At 47.1% G+C, this 18,159-nt stretch overlaps 1 protein-coding gene across 1 annotated transcript in view; it reads left to right on the forward strand.

The window, feature by feature from the left end:
• The window catches only part of LOC145356002 (leucine-rich repeat-containing protein 75B-like), a 57,835-nt gene extending 40,163 nt beyond the window's left edge, over positions 1-17,672 (forward strand). The window contains exon 6 of the mRNA XM_080208555.1: positions 15,415-17,672. Within this exon, the coding sequence (XP_080064681.1) occupies positions 15,415-15,946 (532 nt within the window). The 3' untranslated portion in view covers positions 15,947-17,672. The remainder of the gene's footprint in view (positions 1-15,414) is intronic.
• The last annotated feature ends 487 nt before the right edge of the window (positions 17,673-18,159 follow it).

Below are 18,159 nucleotides of genomic sequence, written 5' to 3' on the forward strand. Positions count from 1 at the left end.
GCACATTCTCCCTGTGTCTGCATGGGTTTCCTCCGGGTGCTCGGTTTCCTCCCACAGTCCGAAGAAGTGTTGGTTAGGTGGATTGGCCATGGGAAATTGCGCCTTAGTGTCCAAAGACGTGTAGGTTGGGGAGGTATTTGCCTAGTGGTGTCATCGCTAGACTATTAATCCAGGAACTCAGTTAATGTTCTGGGGACCCGGATTCGAATCCTGTAATGGCAGACAGTGGAATTTGAATTCAATAAAAAAAATCTGGAATTAAGGATCTACTGATGACCGTGAAATTGTCAATTGTTGGAAAAGAACCATCTGGCTCACTGATGTCTTTTAGGAAGGAAATCTGCTGTGCTTACCTGGTCTGGCCTACATGTGACTCCAGAGCTACAGCAATGTGGTCAACTCTGAACTGCCCTCGGGCAACTAGGATGGACAATAAATGCTGGACAGGCAGCGATGCCCATGTCCACGAATGAGTAAATAAAAAGGTTAGGGGAAATAGCATAATAAATACATGGGGTTATGGGATAGAGCCTGGGTCAGATGCCCTGTCAGAGAATTGGTGCAGACTCAGTGGGCCAAATGGCTCCTTCTGCACTGTAGGGATTCTATGCTGGAGGAGGTGGGAGAGGGCAAGGAGTTTCAGGTCACATATGGTGTGTGGTGGGGGTGTGACCCATTGCTTAGTGGCTGGGGGGAGGAGTTTGGCTCTGTGGTGGAGGTATGGGGGTTTACCCCTTGTTTGCTGGGGGTCCATATGTGTGTGGGGCGGCAAGGGGAACATAAGAACATAAGAAATAGGAGCAGGAGTAGGCCATCTAGCCCTTCGAGCCTGCCCCGCCATTCAATAAGATCATGGCTAATCTGTTGTGGCTCAGTTCCACTTTCCCGCCCTCTCCCCATAACCCTTAATCCCCTCTCTTATCAAAAACCCATCAACCCGCTTCTTAAAAATATTTAGCGAGGCAGCCTCCACCACTTCAACGGGCAGAGAATTCCAGAGATTCACCACCCTTTGAGTGAAGAAGTTCCTCCTCAACTCCGTTCTAAACCACCTCCCCTTTATCTTGAGGCTGTGCCCCCTAGTCCTACTGTCTTTTTTGAGCGGAACTGTGTCTTAACTCGGAGATTGAAACAATGGCAGCCTGATCTCTGTGGAGCAGGCCTTGATGATGAGATAGGGCCCCCGCCCCTCAGTGTCAGAGGATCTGGAGAGAAATCCTGACCGTTACCCTGGGGAGAAACACATGAGTTTTCAGTCAGAACCTGACGCTTTGCCACTTTGTGGGAAAGAGAGTAAATCAATTAGTCAGGCAACAAGGTCCGTATAGTGTCCCCTCGGTCAAAGGTGGTTCCCTGAAACTTCTCACACACAGGGACTGGTTCCCACTCTAAGATCACTACAGAAATATAGCTAATTTGCTGAATCTGTAGCCTCACCCATTTAACCAAGCCTGAAATAAGGCAGCATCCAAACCTTACAAATCCATTACAGCACATCCTCCGCTCCCTCTGCAGAAACCTTCCATTCCAACAACCTGAGAGGAGGGAGAATCTCTCTGAGTGGGTGGAGGGGACATTCTTTCTGCTGGTGGAGGGATACTCTGTCCTGTTGGGGGGGTGGGGGGTGGGGCGGGGTGCCGGGTCACTATTCCGTTTGGAAAGACGTACACTTTATTCAGGAAGCTCAGCTGAAGACCAGCCTTTTGATCTCACTCACTGCCTCCATCTCTCGCTGCCGTTCTGCCGATTTAAATGACTCGATGCCTGTCAGTCGAGGGTGGCTGAGGGGAAATATTACATTTCCTGCGACTGACATCTCGTCCACAAATAAACAAGAATGTAAAACTAAACAAGAATGTAAGAGAATGTGGGGCGACACGGTAGCACAGTGGGTTAGCACTGCTGCTTCACAGCTCCAGGGTCCTGGGTTCGATTCCCGGCTCGGGTCACTGTCTGTGTGGAGTTTGCACATTCTCCTCGTGTCTGCGTGGGTTTCCTCTGGGTACTCCGGTTTCATCCCACAGTCCAAAGATGTGCGGATTAGGTTGATTGGCCATAGTAAAATTGCCCCTTAGTGTCCAGGGATGTGTAGGTTAGAGGGATTAGTGGGTATAATATGTAAGGATATGGGGGTAGGGCCTGGGTGGGATTGTGTTCGGTGCAGACTCAATGGGCTGAAGGGCCTCTTCCTGCACTGCAGGGTTCTATGATTGCTGACTCTGAGCTTGCGTATGTTACTGAATAGAGGCAGGCACTGCCAGTTTGTGCTGGTGTCTCTTCCTCTCTCTCTTTGTTTAGTCTATCTTTCCACACTCAAAATCAGTCTTCACAAATCCATTCCGTCAGCAGGAGTCATCTGGGGCCACCAGAGGTGTGTGGTTTTAAACCTCGAAGCCGCTTGAGAGTCTCCCTCACTTTCCAATTCATAATCCTGGCAGGTATTCTCAGCGTGTCGCTGACTGATGTGAGCAGACATCAAGGGAGCTGCTTAATGGGTAGGGAGGAGCATCGTCAGCGGGCGAGCGGTGCCAGCAAAATACTTTCAAATATTTACTGTCTAATGCTCATATTGAATCTTAAAAGCGTAGGCTACGTGTTTTTGCATGGTGAGAAATGAATACTTGAATAGCCAGACAATAATTGTGTGAGTGAAACAGTGCTGCCAATACTCTACACTCCTATCCATTCACCCCCATCAACCCCACTGATACACCTACTGACACTGCAATCCATTCAGAACACCACTCCATAAATCCATCCATTACCTGCACTATCTATTACAAAGAACAAAGAACAAAATCAGCCTGGGAAACAGGCCCTTTGGCCCAACGAGCCCACGCTGCCATCTCAACACCACCTCTCTACCCATGACCCCTATCTAATGTTTTATGGCCATCCAGATTGAGGGAAAACTGATTTAGGGACAATTTATTCCTGCCAATCAGCCTAACAGGTTCCTATGGTGGGATCAGCTAATTGATAAACACACACATGGCATTCCCTACCAGTCATTCCCCTGGAGGTAATAATGCCTTCGGAATGATATATGTTACATAGAACACTACAGCACAAACAGGCCCTTCGGCCCACAAGTTGCGCCGATCACATCCATACCTACCAGGCCATAGAACTATCTGTAACTCCCAATCCCATTAGATCCCATATACTCAACCAGAAGTCTTTTAAAAGACCTCAGTGAGTTCGCCTCTACCACCACCGACGGCAGCCGATTCCACTCACCCTCTGAGTGAAAAACTTACCCCTGATATCTCCTCTGTACCTGCTCCCCAGCACCTTAAACCTGTTGTACTCACACACTATCTTTCAGCTGATGGGCAGCATTTTCCATACCACAGTTGCTTGTCTTTGGCTGGTAGTGGGGTCTTTTGGTCCTCTCATTGTCAAAGAGCTTTTCCGTCTGAATGCACCCCTCGCTACTGGGAAGCCCGTGGCGGGCAAGACCGATAGATCCCGCCAGTGTGACTTTTGAACCTTGTATGCCAAACACAGTGCTATCTGCAAGCCCCTTAAATATACATTCAGGGCACTGAGCAGTAGACTGTTCATTGGAAATAATTTCCAGAATCTCAAGTCTCTCCTCATAACTATCATCCTGGCAACATCCTGGAGTATCTACCCACACAGTCTCTTGTGTGTTTAATAATCTTTCTCGAATTTTGTACCTACATGTACACACTAGCAGAGGAAAGTGATTTTTCAGATGCAGAACTGACAGAATTATTGAGTTAGTGATGTGTCTACTCCCACGGAAACACTCCAGCAAGGTTCTGCTAAACAAGCTTAAAATCAAGAGCATCAAAAAGTTACTCAAGAATTTACGTAAGTACGAATCGATCCTCACAGGCTGACAAAACTTACAGATCCAAAGCACAATCCCCCACATAGTGGAGTCGGACACTTTAGGAACTTTCAAGCAGTTATTGGATAGGCACATGGAGAACACCTGTATAGCACTCCCCATATAAGGAGGGGATGGTCTAATCTTGGGTTTGGACATAGCTCGGCACAACATTGAGGGCCGAAGGGTCTGTACTGTGCTGTACTGATCTATGTTCTAACTGTCGATGCTCTCAGTGGAACACCCAAAACTAGCAGAACATGTGGAAGGCGTGACCTTCTGCAAACGCCAAGAGAATGGCTAGCTTTTCTTCAATCCTGTCAGGCATGTGACAGGAAGGGTCATTGATAATGAGTGTGCACTAGTGCAAAGGCTGGTACAACTGCAAAGAACCGTACACTGATACACACAGACTGGACACATCAGGTACCTGCCAACAATAAGAATGACCATCCAGTATCCCATCAGACATAAGGTGATTGACAAGCGAAAAAATAATGATGATATGCCCACAGATGAGACAAATTGATGGTCAAGTTAAACAAAATGGCGAAAGACGGAATCATTAGAAGAATACAGGAGCACACAGACTGGCTCAGCTCGATCACAAGTCACAATGAAGGTTGAGTGAATGCCTGAATCCGTGATATTTAACCCAACTTTGAAATGTTGTCCTCACAAAATACCAACAGCGGAAGAATTAACTCTGAGATCTGAAGGTGCAAAATCCTTCTTGAAGCTTGATGCCAAGCATAGTTACTCAAGATCACAGAACAGTCCTAAGGGCTGACTACATTTTGTGCCCCATTTGGAGGATACCTTTTCTTTCAGGCCATCTGTTAGCCAGGATCTCTGTCAAACTCTCATGGACCATGCTGCAAGCACTGTGCCAGGATGCATCTGTATTGCAGCTGATATAGCTAATATGGAAAGAACAGCAAAAGCATAACCACAATCTGCATCGTTTGACACAAGCAACACATCATTATGAATTGGTGTCCAACAGACTGAAATGAGCAAAAGATTCATTTCTTCAGTTCTGTTTATTCCAGTGCTGGTGTATGTCCTGATCCAAGTAAAATAGAGAATTAAAGTCATGTCAACTCCTCAAGATGAGGACAGTCTTTGAAGATGTCCGGGTCTCTTTAATCTCTCATCTCCATTCATTCTCAATTTTGCTCAAAAATTTTCATCACTAAGGGAATCGTTGGGAAATGATGTGCCTTTCCTGTGACACAAAGACCACTCATACCCCTTCAGAGCACTGGAGCAGTCATTATCAGAAGCACTGACGTTATAATTTTACAATCCGAGGGAGATTTTGGAGATAGAAGTCTCACAGGAAGGCCTGGGAGCATTCGCACTACAAACAAGTAAACCTGCACTTGCTTCAAAATCTCAATCTGTAAACACAATCCAACCAGTCCAACATCGAGGGGAAAACATTAACTTTTAATGTCTGGAATTATCGTTTTCGTACCTATCTGGTTGGCAAAGGATTTGTGGTGGAGACCGACCACAAGCCACTGGATTTGGTCAAAATCATTGCCCAGTGTACCATCAAGGTTGCAACGTTGCTTGATAAAGATTCAAGGCGATGACTGTGAAACCAGGTACAAGACAGGTAACCTGATGTTCAGATCAGATATACGTAGCAGATTGTTTAACCCAGTGAAAACAGATATCTAAAGTTGACTTTATTGACATCAAACTTGAAGATATTTCCAAATTGATCGGGTACATTTTGTGCAAGTGCCAAAAAGAAATGGAAAAGATTGACCCTGCAGAAACCATTGCAAACCTTCTTCGAAAGATATCCTGATTCCATTCAGCTTATCCATGAAAACTTATCCATGAAAATCTGAGACCATTTTGTCCTGATCTGGTCAAGTTAGGCATCCCCTGGCCAGTCATTTTTAAAGGGATATCAGAATCTTTGCAACCTGATATTCTTCAACAAATTCATCACTCACACATGGGAATAGATTGGATGAGAAAACTTGCTAGACAGATAGTCTACTGGCCATGTGCGAACAATGATGCTACAGTCACCATCAAGAAGTTAATCACTTAGCTGTCACTAAGGAGAAAGTTCTGGGAAACTGAAAGATCTGAAGGTGGATAAATCACCTGGACCAAATGGACTACACCTCAGTTCTAAAAGAGATAGCTGAGGAAATTATGGAGGCATTGGTGGTGATCTTTCAGGAATCACTGGAGGCAGTTGGACTAAAACCTGGTGTTGTCAGACTTTTTACTATGTTTACGCCAGTCCAACGCCGGCATACCCACATCATGGCAGGGAGGGTACCAGAGGACTGCAAAGTAGCTAATGTAACACAGCTGTTTAAAAAGGGAGGGAGGCAGCAGATGGGAAATTATAGGCTGGTTATTGGCAAGATTTTTAACGCTGATACTTGGAAATGCATGATAAAATAGGACTAGGACTGAGTCAGCACGGATTTGTCAAGGGGAATCATGTCTGACAAACCTGTTAGAGTTCTTTGAGGAGGTAACAAGGAAGTTAGATAAAGGCCAGAAGGCTTTTGACAAGGCGCCGCGTAGGAGACTGTTCAATACATTAAGAGCCCATGGTGTTAAGGGTGTGATCCTGGTATGGATAGAGGATTGCCACATCCTGGAAACCAAGATAGAATTCATATTCTCAACTTGCGCTCAGGATGCAGACCCACTGCGAAGCAGATGAGACAAAGAAACTACACCATCTATATGCACACCAAGAACAAGAAACTTGAGAAACTCGGCATCACCACCAGCAACAACCAAGCCTCCCCCGGCACCACAGCAGAAAACAGCACTACCGCAGGGAAGTCTATTGTGAGCTTGTCGGACTACACACTTCAACCAGATGAAGTCGAAGTTCTCAGCCGAGGGCTCAATTTCTGCCCCACCACCAAAATGAACCCCATCAGTCTCACAGCGGACACAGAGGAATTCATCAGGCGAATGAGGCTGTGGGAGTTCTTCCACAAACCCCAAGAGGCCAACAGTGAACTCAATGAGACGGCCAATGAACCGGAACAGCCGACAGAGAGATCCGCAGTGCAACAGAAGAGGAAAGAATCCAATTGGACTCCTCAGGAAGGCCGCTGCTCTTGAGTGGACATGTATGCCCAAGCCATCAGGAGGTGCGTCAACACCAGATTCATCAACCGCACCTACCAGACAGCCCTGAACATCACCCAAGCACAACACAATGCCATCCATGCTCTCAAGACCAACCGCAACATTGTCATCAAACCAGCAGACAAAGGAAGGGCCATCGTCATCCTGAACAGAACAGATTACTGCAAAGAAGTGTACTGACAACTGAACAACGAGGAACACTACAGACAGTTACCCGTAGATTCAACCAAAGAACACACCCGTCAACTCAACACTCTGATCAAGACCTTTGATCCAGACCTTCAGAGCACTGTCCGTGTTCTCATCCCATGTACTCCCTGCGTTGGAGATCTCTACGCCTTCCAAAGATACACAAGGCAAACACACCCAGCCATCCCATTGAATCGGGCAATGGGACCCTGTGCGAGAACCTCTCCGGCTACATCGAGGGCATTCTGAAACCCATTGTACAAAGAACCCCCAGCTTCCGTTGCGAAACTACGGACTTCCTACAGAAACTCAGCACACATGGAGCAGTTGAACCAGAGACACTCCTCATCACAATGGATGTCTCGGCGCTCTACACCAACATCCCCCACGACGATGGCATTGCTGCGACTGTCTCAGTACTCAACGCCGACAACTGCCAGTTTCCAGATGCAATTTTACAACTCATCCACTTCATCCTGGACCACAATGTCTTCACTTCAACAACCAGTTCTTCATCCAGACACAAGGAACAGCCATGGGGACCAAATTCGCAACTCAATATGCCAATATCTTCATGCACAGGCTCGAACAAGACTTCTTCACCGCACAGGACCTTCAACCGGTGCTATACACTAGATACATCAATGACATTTTCTTCCTTTGGACTCATGGTGAACAAACAACTATATGATGACATCAACAAGTTCCACCCCACCATCAGACTCACCATAGACTACTCTCTGGATTCGGCTGCATTCTTGGATACACACATCTCCATCAACGACGGTCACCTCAGCACCTCACTGTACCGCAAGCCCACAGATAACCTCACGGTGCTCCACTTCTCCAGCTTCCACCCTAAACACGTTAAAGAAGCCATCCCTTACGGACAAGCCCTCTGTATACACAGGATCTGTTCAAATGAGGAGGATCATGACAGACACCTCCAGATGCTGAAAGATGCCCTCATAAGAACAGGATATGGCGCTCGACTCATCGATCATCGGTTCCAACGCCCCACAGTGAAAAACTGCACCGACCTCCCCAGAAGACAAACATGGGACACGGTGGACAGAGTACCCTTCGTCGTCCAGTACTTCCCCAGAGCGGAGAAGCTACGACATCTTCTCTGGAGTCTTCAACATATTGATGAAGACGAACATCTCGCCAGGGCCATCCCCACACCCCCACTTCTTGCCTTCAAACAACCGCACGACCTCAAACAGACCATTTCCACAGCAAACTACCCAGCCTTCAGGAGAACAGTGACCACAACCCCACACAACCCTGCCACAGCAACCTCTGCAAGACATGCCGGATCATCGACATGGATGCCATCATCTCACGTGAGAATACCATCCACCAGGTACACGGTACATACTCTTGCAACTCGGCCAACGTTGTCTACCTAATACGCTGCAGGAAAGGATGTCCTGAAGCATGGTACACCGGGGAGACCATGCAGACGCCATGACAACGGATGAATGAACATCGCTCGACAATCACCAGGCAAGACTGTTCCCTTCCTGTTGGGGAACACTTCAGCGGTCACAGGCATTCAGCCTCTGACCTTCAGGTAAGCATTCTCCAAGGCGGCCTTCACAACACACGATAGCGCAGAGTCGCTGAGCAGAGATTGATAACCAAATTCTGCACACATGAGGACAGCCTCAACCAGGATCTTGGGTCACACTATCTGTAACCCCCACAACTTGCCTGGACTTGCAAAATCTCACTAACTGTCCTGTCTGGAGACAATACACATTTCTTTAACCTGTGCTTAACGATCTCTCCACTCACATCCTCTTTCATATTCACTCCCTCTCCTTCCTCATCACTACCCCATCTGCCTCCCCCTGTCCCCATCTCCCCATCCTCCTCTTCCCACACCCTTCTTCCCATCTAATGGATGGCACAGTGGTTAGTACTGCTGCCTCACAGCACCAGAGTCCCGGGCTCAATTCCGGCCTCGGGTCACTGTCTGTGGAGTTTGCACATTCTCCCTGTGTCTGCCTGGGTTTCCTCCGGGTGCTCCGGTTTCCTCCCACAGTCCAAAGCTGTGCAGTTTAGGTTGATTGGCCATGCTAAGAAATTGCCCCTCAGTGTCAGGGGGATCAACAGAGTAAATGCATGGCGTTATGGGGATATGGCCTGGATGGGATTGTAGTAGGTACAGACGTGATGGGGTGAATGTCTCCTTCTACACTGTAGGGATTCTATGGTCTCCTTCCTCATCATCTCCCCCTATTTCCTTCTTACCCATAGCCCACATTCCACCATGCCCACTGCTTTTCCCAACATTTCTTTGATTTGAGCTGATTTATTATTGTCACATGTATTAGTATATAGTGAAAAGTATTGTTTCTTGCGCTCTATACAGATAAAGCATACCGTTTAAAGAGAAGGAAAGGAGAGACTGCAGAATGTTACAGTCTTGGCTAGGGTGAACAAAGAACAAAGAACAAAAACAGCCCGGGAAACAGGCCCTTTGGCCCAACGAGCCCGCGCCGCCATTTTAATATTACCCTTCCACCCATGACCCTTATCTATTGTTTTATGGCCATCCACATTGAGGGAAACTAATTTAGGGTCAATTTATTACTTCCAATCAGCCTAAGAGCACATCTTTGGGGTGTGGGAGGAAACCGGAGCACCCGGAGAAAACCCACGCAAGCACGGGGAGAATGTGCAAACTCCCACAGACACCGGCCCAAATCCATGTATCTGCACAGCAAACAGTGATAGTCACTGAGCTGTCGTTTTGCCCAGTATCTGGTCCAGTTTAAGCGTACACACTAACGACATGAAGCACTAGGCCAATCTCGAACACTCAAGAGCAGCCCAAGTACGACCCATCGCGTGTATGCCCCTCGTTGGACAACAAGGCGGACCGACTTAAAACCAGTGAATGAAAAGAGAAAAAACATTATTATCATCCCATATCCTTGTAGAGAAAGATCAACGTAATGCAAGGTAGGTCCATTCAAAACCTGATGGTGGCAGGGAAGAAGCTATTCTTGATTCGATTGGGATGCGATGTCCGACTTTTGTATCTTTTTCATGACGGAAGAAGGTGGAAGAGAGAATGTCCAGGTCCTTGATTATGCCGGCTGCTTTTCTGAGGCAGCAGAAGTCAGTGAATGGGAGGCTGGTTTGAGTGATGGATTGGGTTTCGTTCTCGACCCTTTTGTAGTTTCTTGTGGTCTTGGGCAGAGCAGGAGCCCACACCAAGCTGTGATACAACCAGAAAGAATGGTTTCTACGGTGCATCTGTAGAAGTTGGTGAGAGTCGTAGCGGACATGCCAAATTTCCTTCGTCTTCTGAGAAAGTAGAGGCATTGGTGGGGCTTTCTCAACTATAACATCAGCTTGGAGGGGCCAGGACAGGTTGTTGGTGATCTGGACACCTAAAAACTTGAAACTCTCGACCATTTCCACTTCATCCCCTTTGATGTAGACAGGGGCATGTCCTCCTTTACGCTTCCTGAAGCCGATAACAATCTGCTTTGTTTTTCTGATATTGAGGGAGAGATTATTGTCCTCACACCAGATTCCCTATCTCCTTCCTGTACTCTGTCTCGTCATTGTTTTGGGATCCGACCCACTGCGGTGGCGTCATCAGTGAACTTGAAAATTTCCCCTTTCCCCACCCCAGCCCGTCCCCTCCTTACTGCTTGCCCATCCAGTGCCTTCCCCTCCCCGTCCTGCTGTGGAAAGTCGTTGTACTCTATGGAAGCTCTGAGATGAGTCACGATAGACAAGGGAGTTCTGAGTTATTAATTGATATCCGGACATTGAAGAGTGAAATGAAGTGAAAGGAATGTGTCTCCTTGACGACTCTTCAACGAGCTTGTGAAGGTTCTGTAATTGGGTTGTTTTTTTGGGATGCGGATCGGTGCGTTATTAATTATTTGCCTCCGAGTGCTGTGATGTCAGGTCAGTGAGCTGTTGGAAGCAGAGTGCAGACTGAATCCTGAGACTGGCCAAATCTTTACACTCGTTCACACCAAGAATTCTAGACGGCAAGTTAAAGGGACAGGGGGTTAAACTCAACAGTGTCACATCCAGTTTCCCCGCCCTTTCCAGCACTTAATTGGGACTGTTGTTTGAACATATGAAATAGGAGCAGGAGTAGGCCATCTAGCCCTTCGAGCCTGCCCCGCCATTCAATAAGATCATGGCTGATCTGTTGTGGCTCAGTTCCACTTTCCTGCCCTCTCCCCATAACCCTTAATCCCCTCTCTTATCAAGAACCCATCAACCCGCTTCTTAAAAATATTTAGCGAGGCAGCCTCCACCACTTCAACGGGCAGAGAATTCCAGAGATTCACCACCCTTTGAGTGAAGAAGTTCCTCCTCAACTCCGTTCTAAACCGCCTCCCCTTTATCTTGAGGCTGTGCCCCCTAGTCCTACTGTCTTTTTTGAGCGGGAAGAGTCTCTCCACCTCTATCCTATCCATCCCATTCATCATCTTATACATCTCAATGAGATCTCCCCTCATTCTTCTAAACTCTAACGAGTACAAGCCTAGTTTATTCAGCCTCTCCTCATAGCTCAATCCCCTCAACTCCGGTATCAGCCTAGTAAACCTCCTCTGCACTCCCTCCAGGGCCAAAATATCCTTGCGCAGATGCGGCGCCCAAAACTGCACACAGTACTCCAGCTGCGGCCTCACCAATGCCCTATACAGCTGCAGCAAGACCTCCCTACTTTTACCTCCCTACGTTTGGTTCTCCCACCTCCAGGAGATCAGTTCTGGAATGCTCAATCCTGTTTTTAATCAGCAGCTCCAGAAAATTCCACAGATGTGAACGTATTGCCAAAGTTATAAGAGATTCCCCCACCCCCGCTTTACATAACAAGGTTTCTTCTTTTTAATTATTAAAAAAAACCATCAATAATCAACATCAAAGCCAACCTCTGCCCTGGAGCCAGAATTCCACCCGCTAATTGCCGTGTCTTCCTGGGTCCTGGCCTGGTTTTCTCCCAAAAGCAAAGAAGGTCACAGCTGTGAAAAATAGGGCTTGTCAGAGCTGCTGGAAATAAACGTCACTCAGATCACGGTGCTCTCTCCTCACTCTGCTGGGAATTTCAATCTGCCTGTTTGCAAATAATAATGATTGAGGAATACAAATATCACATTGGGGAAAAATAAGATCATAAGAAATAGGAGCAGGAGTCGGCCATCTCGCCCCTCGAGCCTGCCCCGCCATTCAATAAGATCATGGCTGATCTGAAGTGGGTCAGTTCCACTTTCCTGCTTTCTCCCCTTAATTCCCCTGTCTATCAGAAACCTATCTACCCGTGACTTAAATATATTTAGCGAGGCAGCCTCCACCACGTCAACGGGCAGAGAATTCCAGAGATTCACCACCCTTTGAGTGAAGAAGTTCCTCCTCAACTCCGTTCTAAACTGCCCCCCCCCCCTTATCTTGAGGCTATGCCCTCTAGTCCTGCTGTCCTCTCTGAGCGGGAAGAATCTCTCTACCTCTACCCTATCCATCCCCTTCATTCTCTATAAGATCCCTATAAGTTTATCTCTATAAGATAATAGCTGAATATTACTGAAAGTTCAAAGAAAGTCTGAGAGCAGATATTACATAGCAAAAACTCGAAGCCTGATAACCACCCACTGGGTAGCTGATTCAGACAGAATGATCTCCAGACGTGAAGTTGTGTCATCTGCTTCAGCTTTTTGATCTTGTTATCTTCAGGCTGCATTAGGTTTCTCTCACTGTTTGTGCGACTTAGACATAATCTGCATGAAGTTTTCTTAACATTGTTTACTGTTGACATTGGAGGGGGAGGCCAGCCAGGCAGGAAGGGAGTCCGGCTCCGAGGAATAGAGAGGGAGTTGCAATTGTGTAGGAGAGGAAGAGATGGGAGTGAGTGAGTGTGTCACGGTAGTGAATGAGTTAGTGAGATGCAATCAGATTGGCCGGCAGATCTTTTGACCCTCCGGGTACAGCGCTTCAGTGGCCGGAGGGGGTACTACAGGGAGCAGCTTGGAGCTAAGTCCCAAGAGCCCGGATGGGGAGGGCAGAGAACGGCTCAGGGAGATCTCCCCCCCCCCACTCCAAGCTGTTATCTGCCATCAGCATAAACGTTGAGACTGGGCAGGATAAAGGCCACTGGAGAGCATTAAATGGGGCATGGCTGTCTTCCCATCCGAGACCCGAGCTGCCTCATTGGAAAATCACAACCAAGGCAGGCGAGCAGGAACCTGGAGGGAAACTCGTCCGTGTAATTTTATGTTTCCCTACCACCATCCCAGAACCCGCCAGGCCACGGTTCTTCAGTTTGCTCAGAGTAACGTTAAATTAATTGAGCTTCTCTTTGGAATTTTTCAGAAAAATAGACTTTATCCTGAGAGATTCTTGTAATGGGAAGACTCTTCATTTGGTTTTCCATCTTTGTGCAAAGCTTGCTTGCTTCAGCTTGAGTTTTCCTGTAATTCAGCAAAGTTGCCTCAGGTTTCTTCTGCTGTGCTCCCATCCTGCTATGTAGAGCAGTTTTCATTTCTTCATGCTGCTGAATGGTGACAGATTCCTGTTACATTTGACTGCGAAGGACAATCAGCTGATCCTGTTTAGTTTCTTGTTGACCTCTTGCCAACTCATTCTGGATTTCGGTGCATCATCCCGTTGACTCAGCTTCAGTCTTGAGCTTTAGACCTTCCAGCTTGGCTCTGATGTAAACATTTTCTTGTGGAACAGCTTCAATTGTCTTTTGCACATTTTGCTTCTGTTGAGTGGGCTCGGATAGCTTCCCTTCATTCGCAGCCATCCGCTCACTTTGCATTGCCACCTGCATTCTTGGAAAGCTCATCTGCTCATGTACTTCATTGTACTGACCTTTTGGTGCAGTAACACCATTATAAACCTATCCTCGGAAAACTCTATCTACCCATCTGTGCCGATCGGACATCCTGTAGCCTGTCGGTGAGATTGATTTTGTGATGCTAAATTCTGAGCAGCTTTAAAGTTTCCCACAAGGATTTGAGTTGAGCTGCCCGCAGATAACCAACCTCTTATTAGTTTGGCAGGAGCGCAATCCATAGCTGAGGGTCAAACACAAATATACCAACCCACTGTTGTGCCCAGTCTGCTACATCACTTAATTGTTTGACCAAAGAACTTCAAATCTCTTTGAATAACATGTCAGCAGATTAACTGGTTCAAGTTGTTTTTTGCTGGGACTCGTTAATTCCCAATCAGGGTCTAATGTCACTTCAATTGAAGAACAGTGGGAATCAGACATAGACCAGCTCAGGAATTTTTCCTTAGATAAATACACAGGCTTGGCCTGTTCCTCACTCCACCAGCAAACACCTGATTGTCTCCGTATAACTGCTTTTCAGAGACAAAACATAGAACATTACAGCGCAGAATGGGCCCTTCGGCCCATGATGTTGCGTCGACCAATTAAGAGAAAAGCAATGACCCTCTAACCTAAACCAATCCCTTTCCATCCATAAACCTATTCACGGACCTCTTAAACGCCCCCAAACTAGGCGCATCTACAACTGCAGCAGGCAGGGCATTCCATTCCCCCACCACCCTCTGGGTAAAGAACCTACCTCTGACATCCGTCCTATAACTACCACCCCTTAATTTAAAGCTATGCCCCCTCGTGCTAGCTTTCTCCATCCGAGGAAAAAGGCTATCACTGTCCACCCTATCTAAACCTCTAATCATCTTGTATGTTTCAATAAGGTCCCCTCTTAGCCGCCTTCTTTCTAACGAGAACAACCCCAAATCCCTCAGTCTCTCCTCATAGGACCTTCCCTCCATACCAGGCAACATCCTGGTAAACCTCCTCTGCACCCTCTCCAATGCCTCCACATCCTTCCTATAATGTGGGGACCAGAACTGTGCACAATACTCCAAGTGCGGACGCACCAGTGTTTTGTACAGTTGCAACATGACGCTGCGGCTCCTAAATTCAATCCCCCTACCAATAAACGCCAAGACACCGTATGCACATGTTGTCCAGCTCATTGACGTGGCCACAGCGTATGGGATTGAGATGTAATGAGACCTAACTTTCTTATTGGGACCCACAGTTCTCCCAGTCCAAAGATCATGTTGAAGCGAAAGGATGAGCTATAACCCCTTTGTTAAGATTGGGTAGGTCAGGTTTGGAGGCCAGGTTAGAAATGGCAGGTCAGAAAGAAAGAGCAATGGTTGAAATAATCTACTCTTTGTCTTTCTTTCAGCTTGAAGGCGGCGCTGCAGAAGAACCTTGTTAATGACTCCCTGAATCTCTCAGGAATGCCACTGTCTCCCCGGGACATTCACCGTGTCGTGTACTACTTGCAGCTGAACGGAAACCACCTGACCTCCGTAGACCTGAGCTTCACTGATTTGTCAGATGATGGTCTACACCTGCTGTTGCCCTTCCTGGCAGCCCTTCCAAAACTAACCAACCTGGCGCTGAATGGGAACCGCCTGACCCGGAACATCCTCAAAGAAATGACTGAGATGATGAAGGAGCCGAACAAGTATCCAGCGCTCTCCTGGATCGACCTGGGCAACAACGCAGACATCTGCTCCATGCCCCAGCCCCTCCTGGTGGGCCTGCGCCGTCGCTGCAGTCTGCAGGGGGCACTGCCCACCATCCAGGAGCACACAGAAGGTCAGTCCAGTGACCAGGAGATGCAGCACGAGGAGGAGGTCAACCAGTCAGAGGAGGATGAAGCCAACCCCTGGCCCATTCTGCCGAGGGAAACGGGATACTGTCAGAGGTGATTGTGTATCCGTGAGAGGTTGGAATTCCGAGAGATGTGTTCAGTAAAGAGGGATCCTGAAACCAGTTTAAGCTTCAGACAATTGAACCTGGCCACCATTATTTGAAAGCCCGTCCCATCAAATTGTCCGTGACTGAATAATATATCATGATGTACCTCTGAGTAAGGTAGCGTTTCATTGGAAGATGAAGTTGGAGACCCTCTTTCCTTATTGGCTGATCACATTAACTCACATTGAAGAAACAAAAGCCGACTTTGATGCAAAATCTTCCCAAGGGCTAAGAAAGGAAAATGTAACGTCAAAACGAACTGAAGTGACATATCAAGAACTCAGCAGTGAGGTGCTTCCCTTCTGGCATTGCCCAGACATCCAATGTGTTTGTGTTTTGGTAATCACAAAGCTAAAGGAATATTAAATAGACTCAGTGTGTTGTGTCGTGTAAATTGTCACGGGGCTGGAGGAACAAGCTCAGCCAGGATATCTAAACATTGCCGAATTGACTGAAACTTACTGTGGAGGCATCAAAAGCAGTCAGATGTGAATTCCTCTTGTGTGTGCGTGTACACGTGCATGTGTGTGTGTGTTTTGCGTATGTTAGTGGATTGTGTCTGTGTGTGCATGGTTGCACGTGTGCCACATATGCATGCGTGTGTTTTGTGCGTGTGCACACATGTTTTGTGTGTGGGTATATTTCTCTATGTATCTTCCCTTTACCTTACTCCTATTTTACGTGCCACATGTCTGTAATCTCTTCCAGTTCTGACGAAGAGTCTGATTTGTGAATTGTTAACCCTTTCTGCTCACTGCGCAGACACTGAATTAATCGAGTGTGTCCAGGTCTCTGCTTCAGATACCCAGCAGCTGCAGTTTGCTAGTTTTCCTATGGATGTAATCTGACTTGTGTGTTTTGATGAACTGTCATACCTGTAACAGTACCATTCATATCATTTATAGTTACATACAGCTCTCTAACCTGTCTACGATGCTCGTATGCAGTGGTTTAAGCTCCCAAACTTTCCCTCCTCGCTGGAGTTCCCTCATTCGTCTGTTTTCCCATTTTCAGCTTTGGGTTTTTTTAATTTTTTAAAATTTACTTTGAAAGTTCAGGGGTCAGCTCTATGATCTCAGTCTCTTGACAGTTTTCCTTATCACAGGAAGGAGGTGATGGCTTGGTGATATTATCGCTGGACCAGAAACTCAGCGAATGTTCTGGGGGACCCGGGTTCGAATCCCCCCACGGCAGATGGCGGAATTTGAATTGAATAAAAATATCTGGGATTAAGAATCCACTGATTACAATGAAGACCTCGTCAATTGTTGGAAAAGCCTGTCTGGTTCACTTTTTAGGGAAAGAAATCGTCCATCCTTACCCGGTCTGGCCTATATGTGACTCCAGAGCCACAGCAATGTGGTTGATCCTGGGGTTAACTAGGGATGGGCAATAAATGTTGGTCAGTCAGTGATGCCCATGTCCCTCAAATGAATATTAAAAAATACAGATAAGGAATTGGAGTGAGGGGTCAGAGCAGCCTGAGAATAGCCGCATTATAAGAAAGATGTGGAGGCATTGGAAAGGGTGCAGAGGAGGTTTACCAGGATGTTGCCTGGTATGGTGGGAAGGTCTTATGAGGAAAGGCTGAGGGACTTGAGGTTATTTTTGTTAGAGAGAAGAAGGTTACGAGGTGACCTAATTGAGGCATACAAGATGATCAGAGGGTTAGATAGGGTGGACAGTGAGAGCCTTCTTCCTCAGATGGTGATGGCTAACACGAGGGGACATAGCTTTAAATTAAGGGGTGGTAATTATAGGATGGATGTCAGAGGTAGGTTCTTTACTCAGAGGGTAGTAAGGGCGTGGAATGCCCTGCCTGCAGCAGTTGTGGACTCGCCAACTTTAAGGGCGTTCAAATGGTCAGTGGATAGGCATATGGATAACATTGGAATAGTTTAGGTTGGAGGGTCATTAGATTGGTTCCACTGGTCGGCGCAACATCGAGGGCCGAAGGGCCTGTACTGCGCTGTAATGTTCCATGTTCTATAGTGATGGCTGTAAATCCCACACACATTGACCTAGGCAGAACATCAGGGGAATTTCCCTGCTCCTTTTTCCAGTGATGCAGTGGCACCCTCTGGGGACAAATGGGGCCTCGTTCTCAACTTAAAGACAGCAGCTTCAACAGAGCAGCATTCCCTCAGTACTGCACTGGCATGTC

This window comes from Carcharhinus amblyrhynchos, chromosome 20 (assembly GCF_965287045.1).
Source record: "Carcharhinus amblyrhynchos chromosome 20, sCarAmb.v2.hapA, whole genome shotgun sequence".
Taxonomy (NCBI): Eukaryota; Metazoa; Chordata; class Chondrichthyes; order Carcharhiniformes; family Carcharhinidae; genus Carcharhinus; species Carcharhinus amblyrhynchos.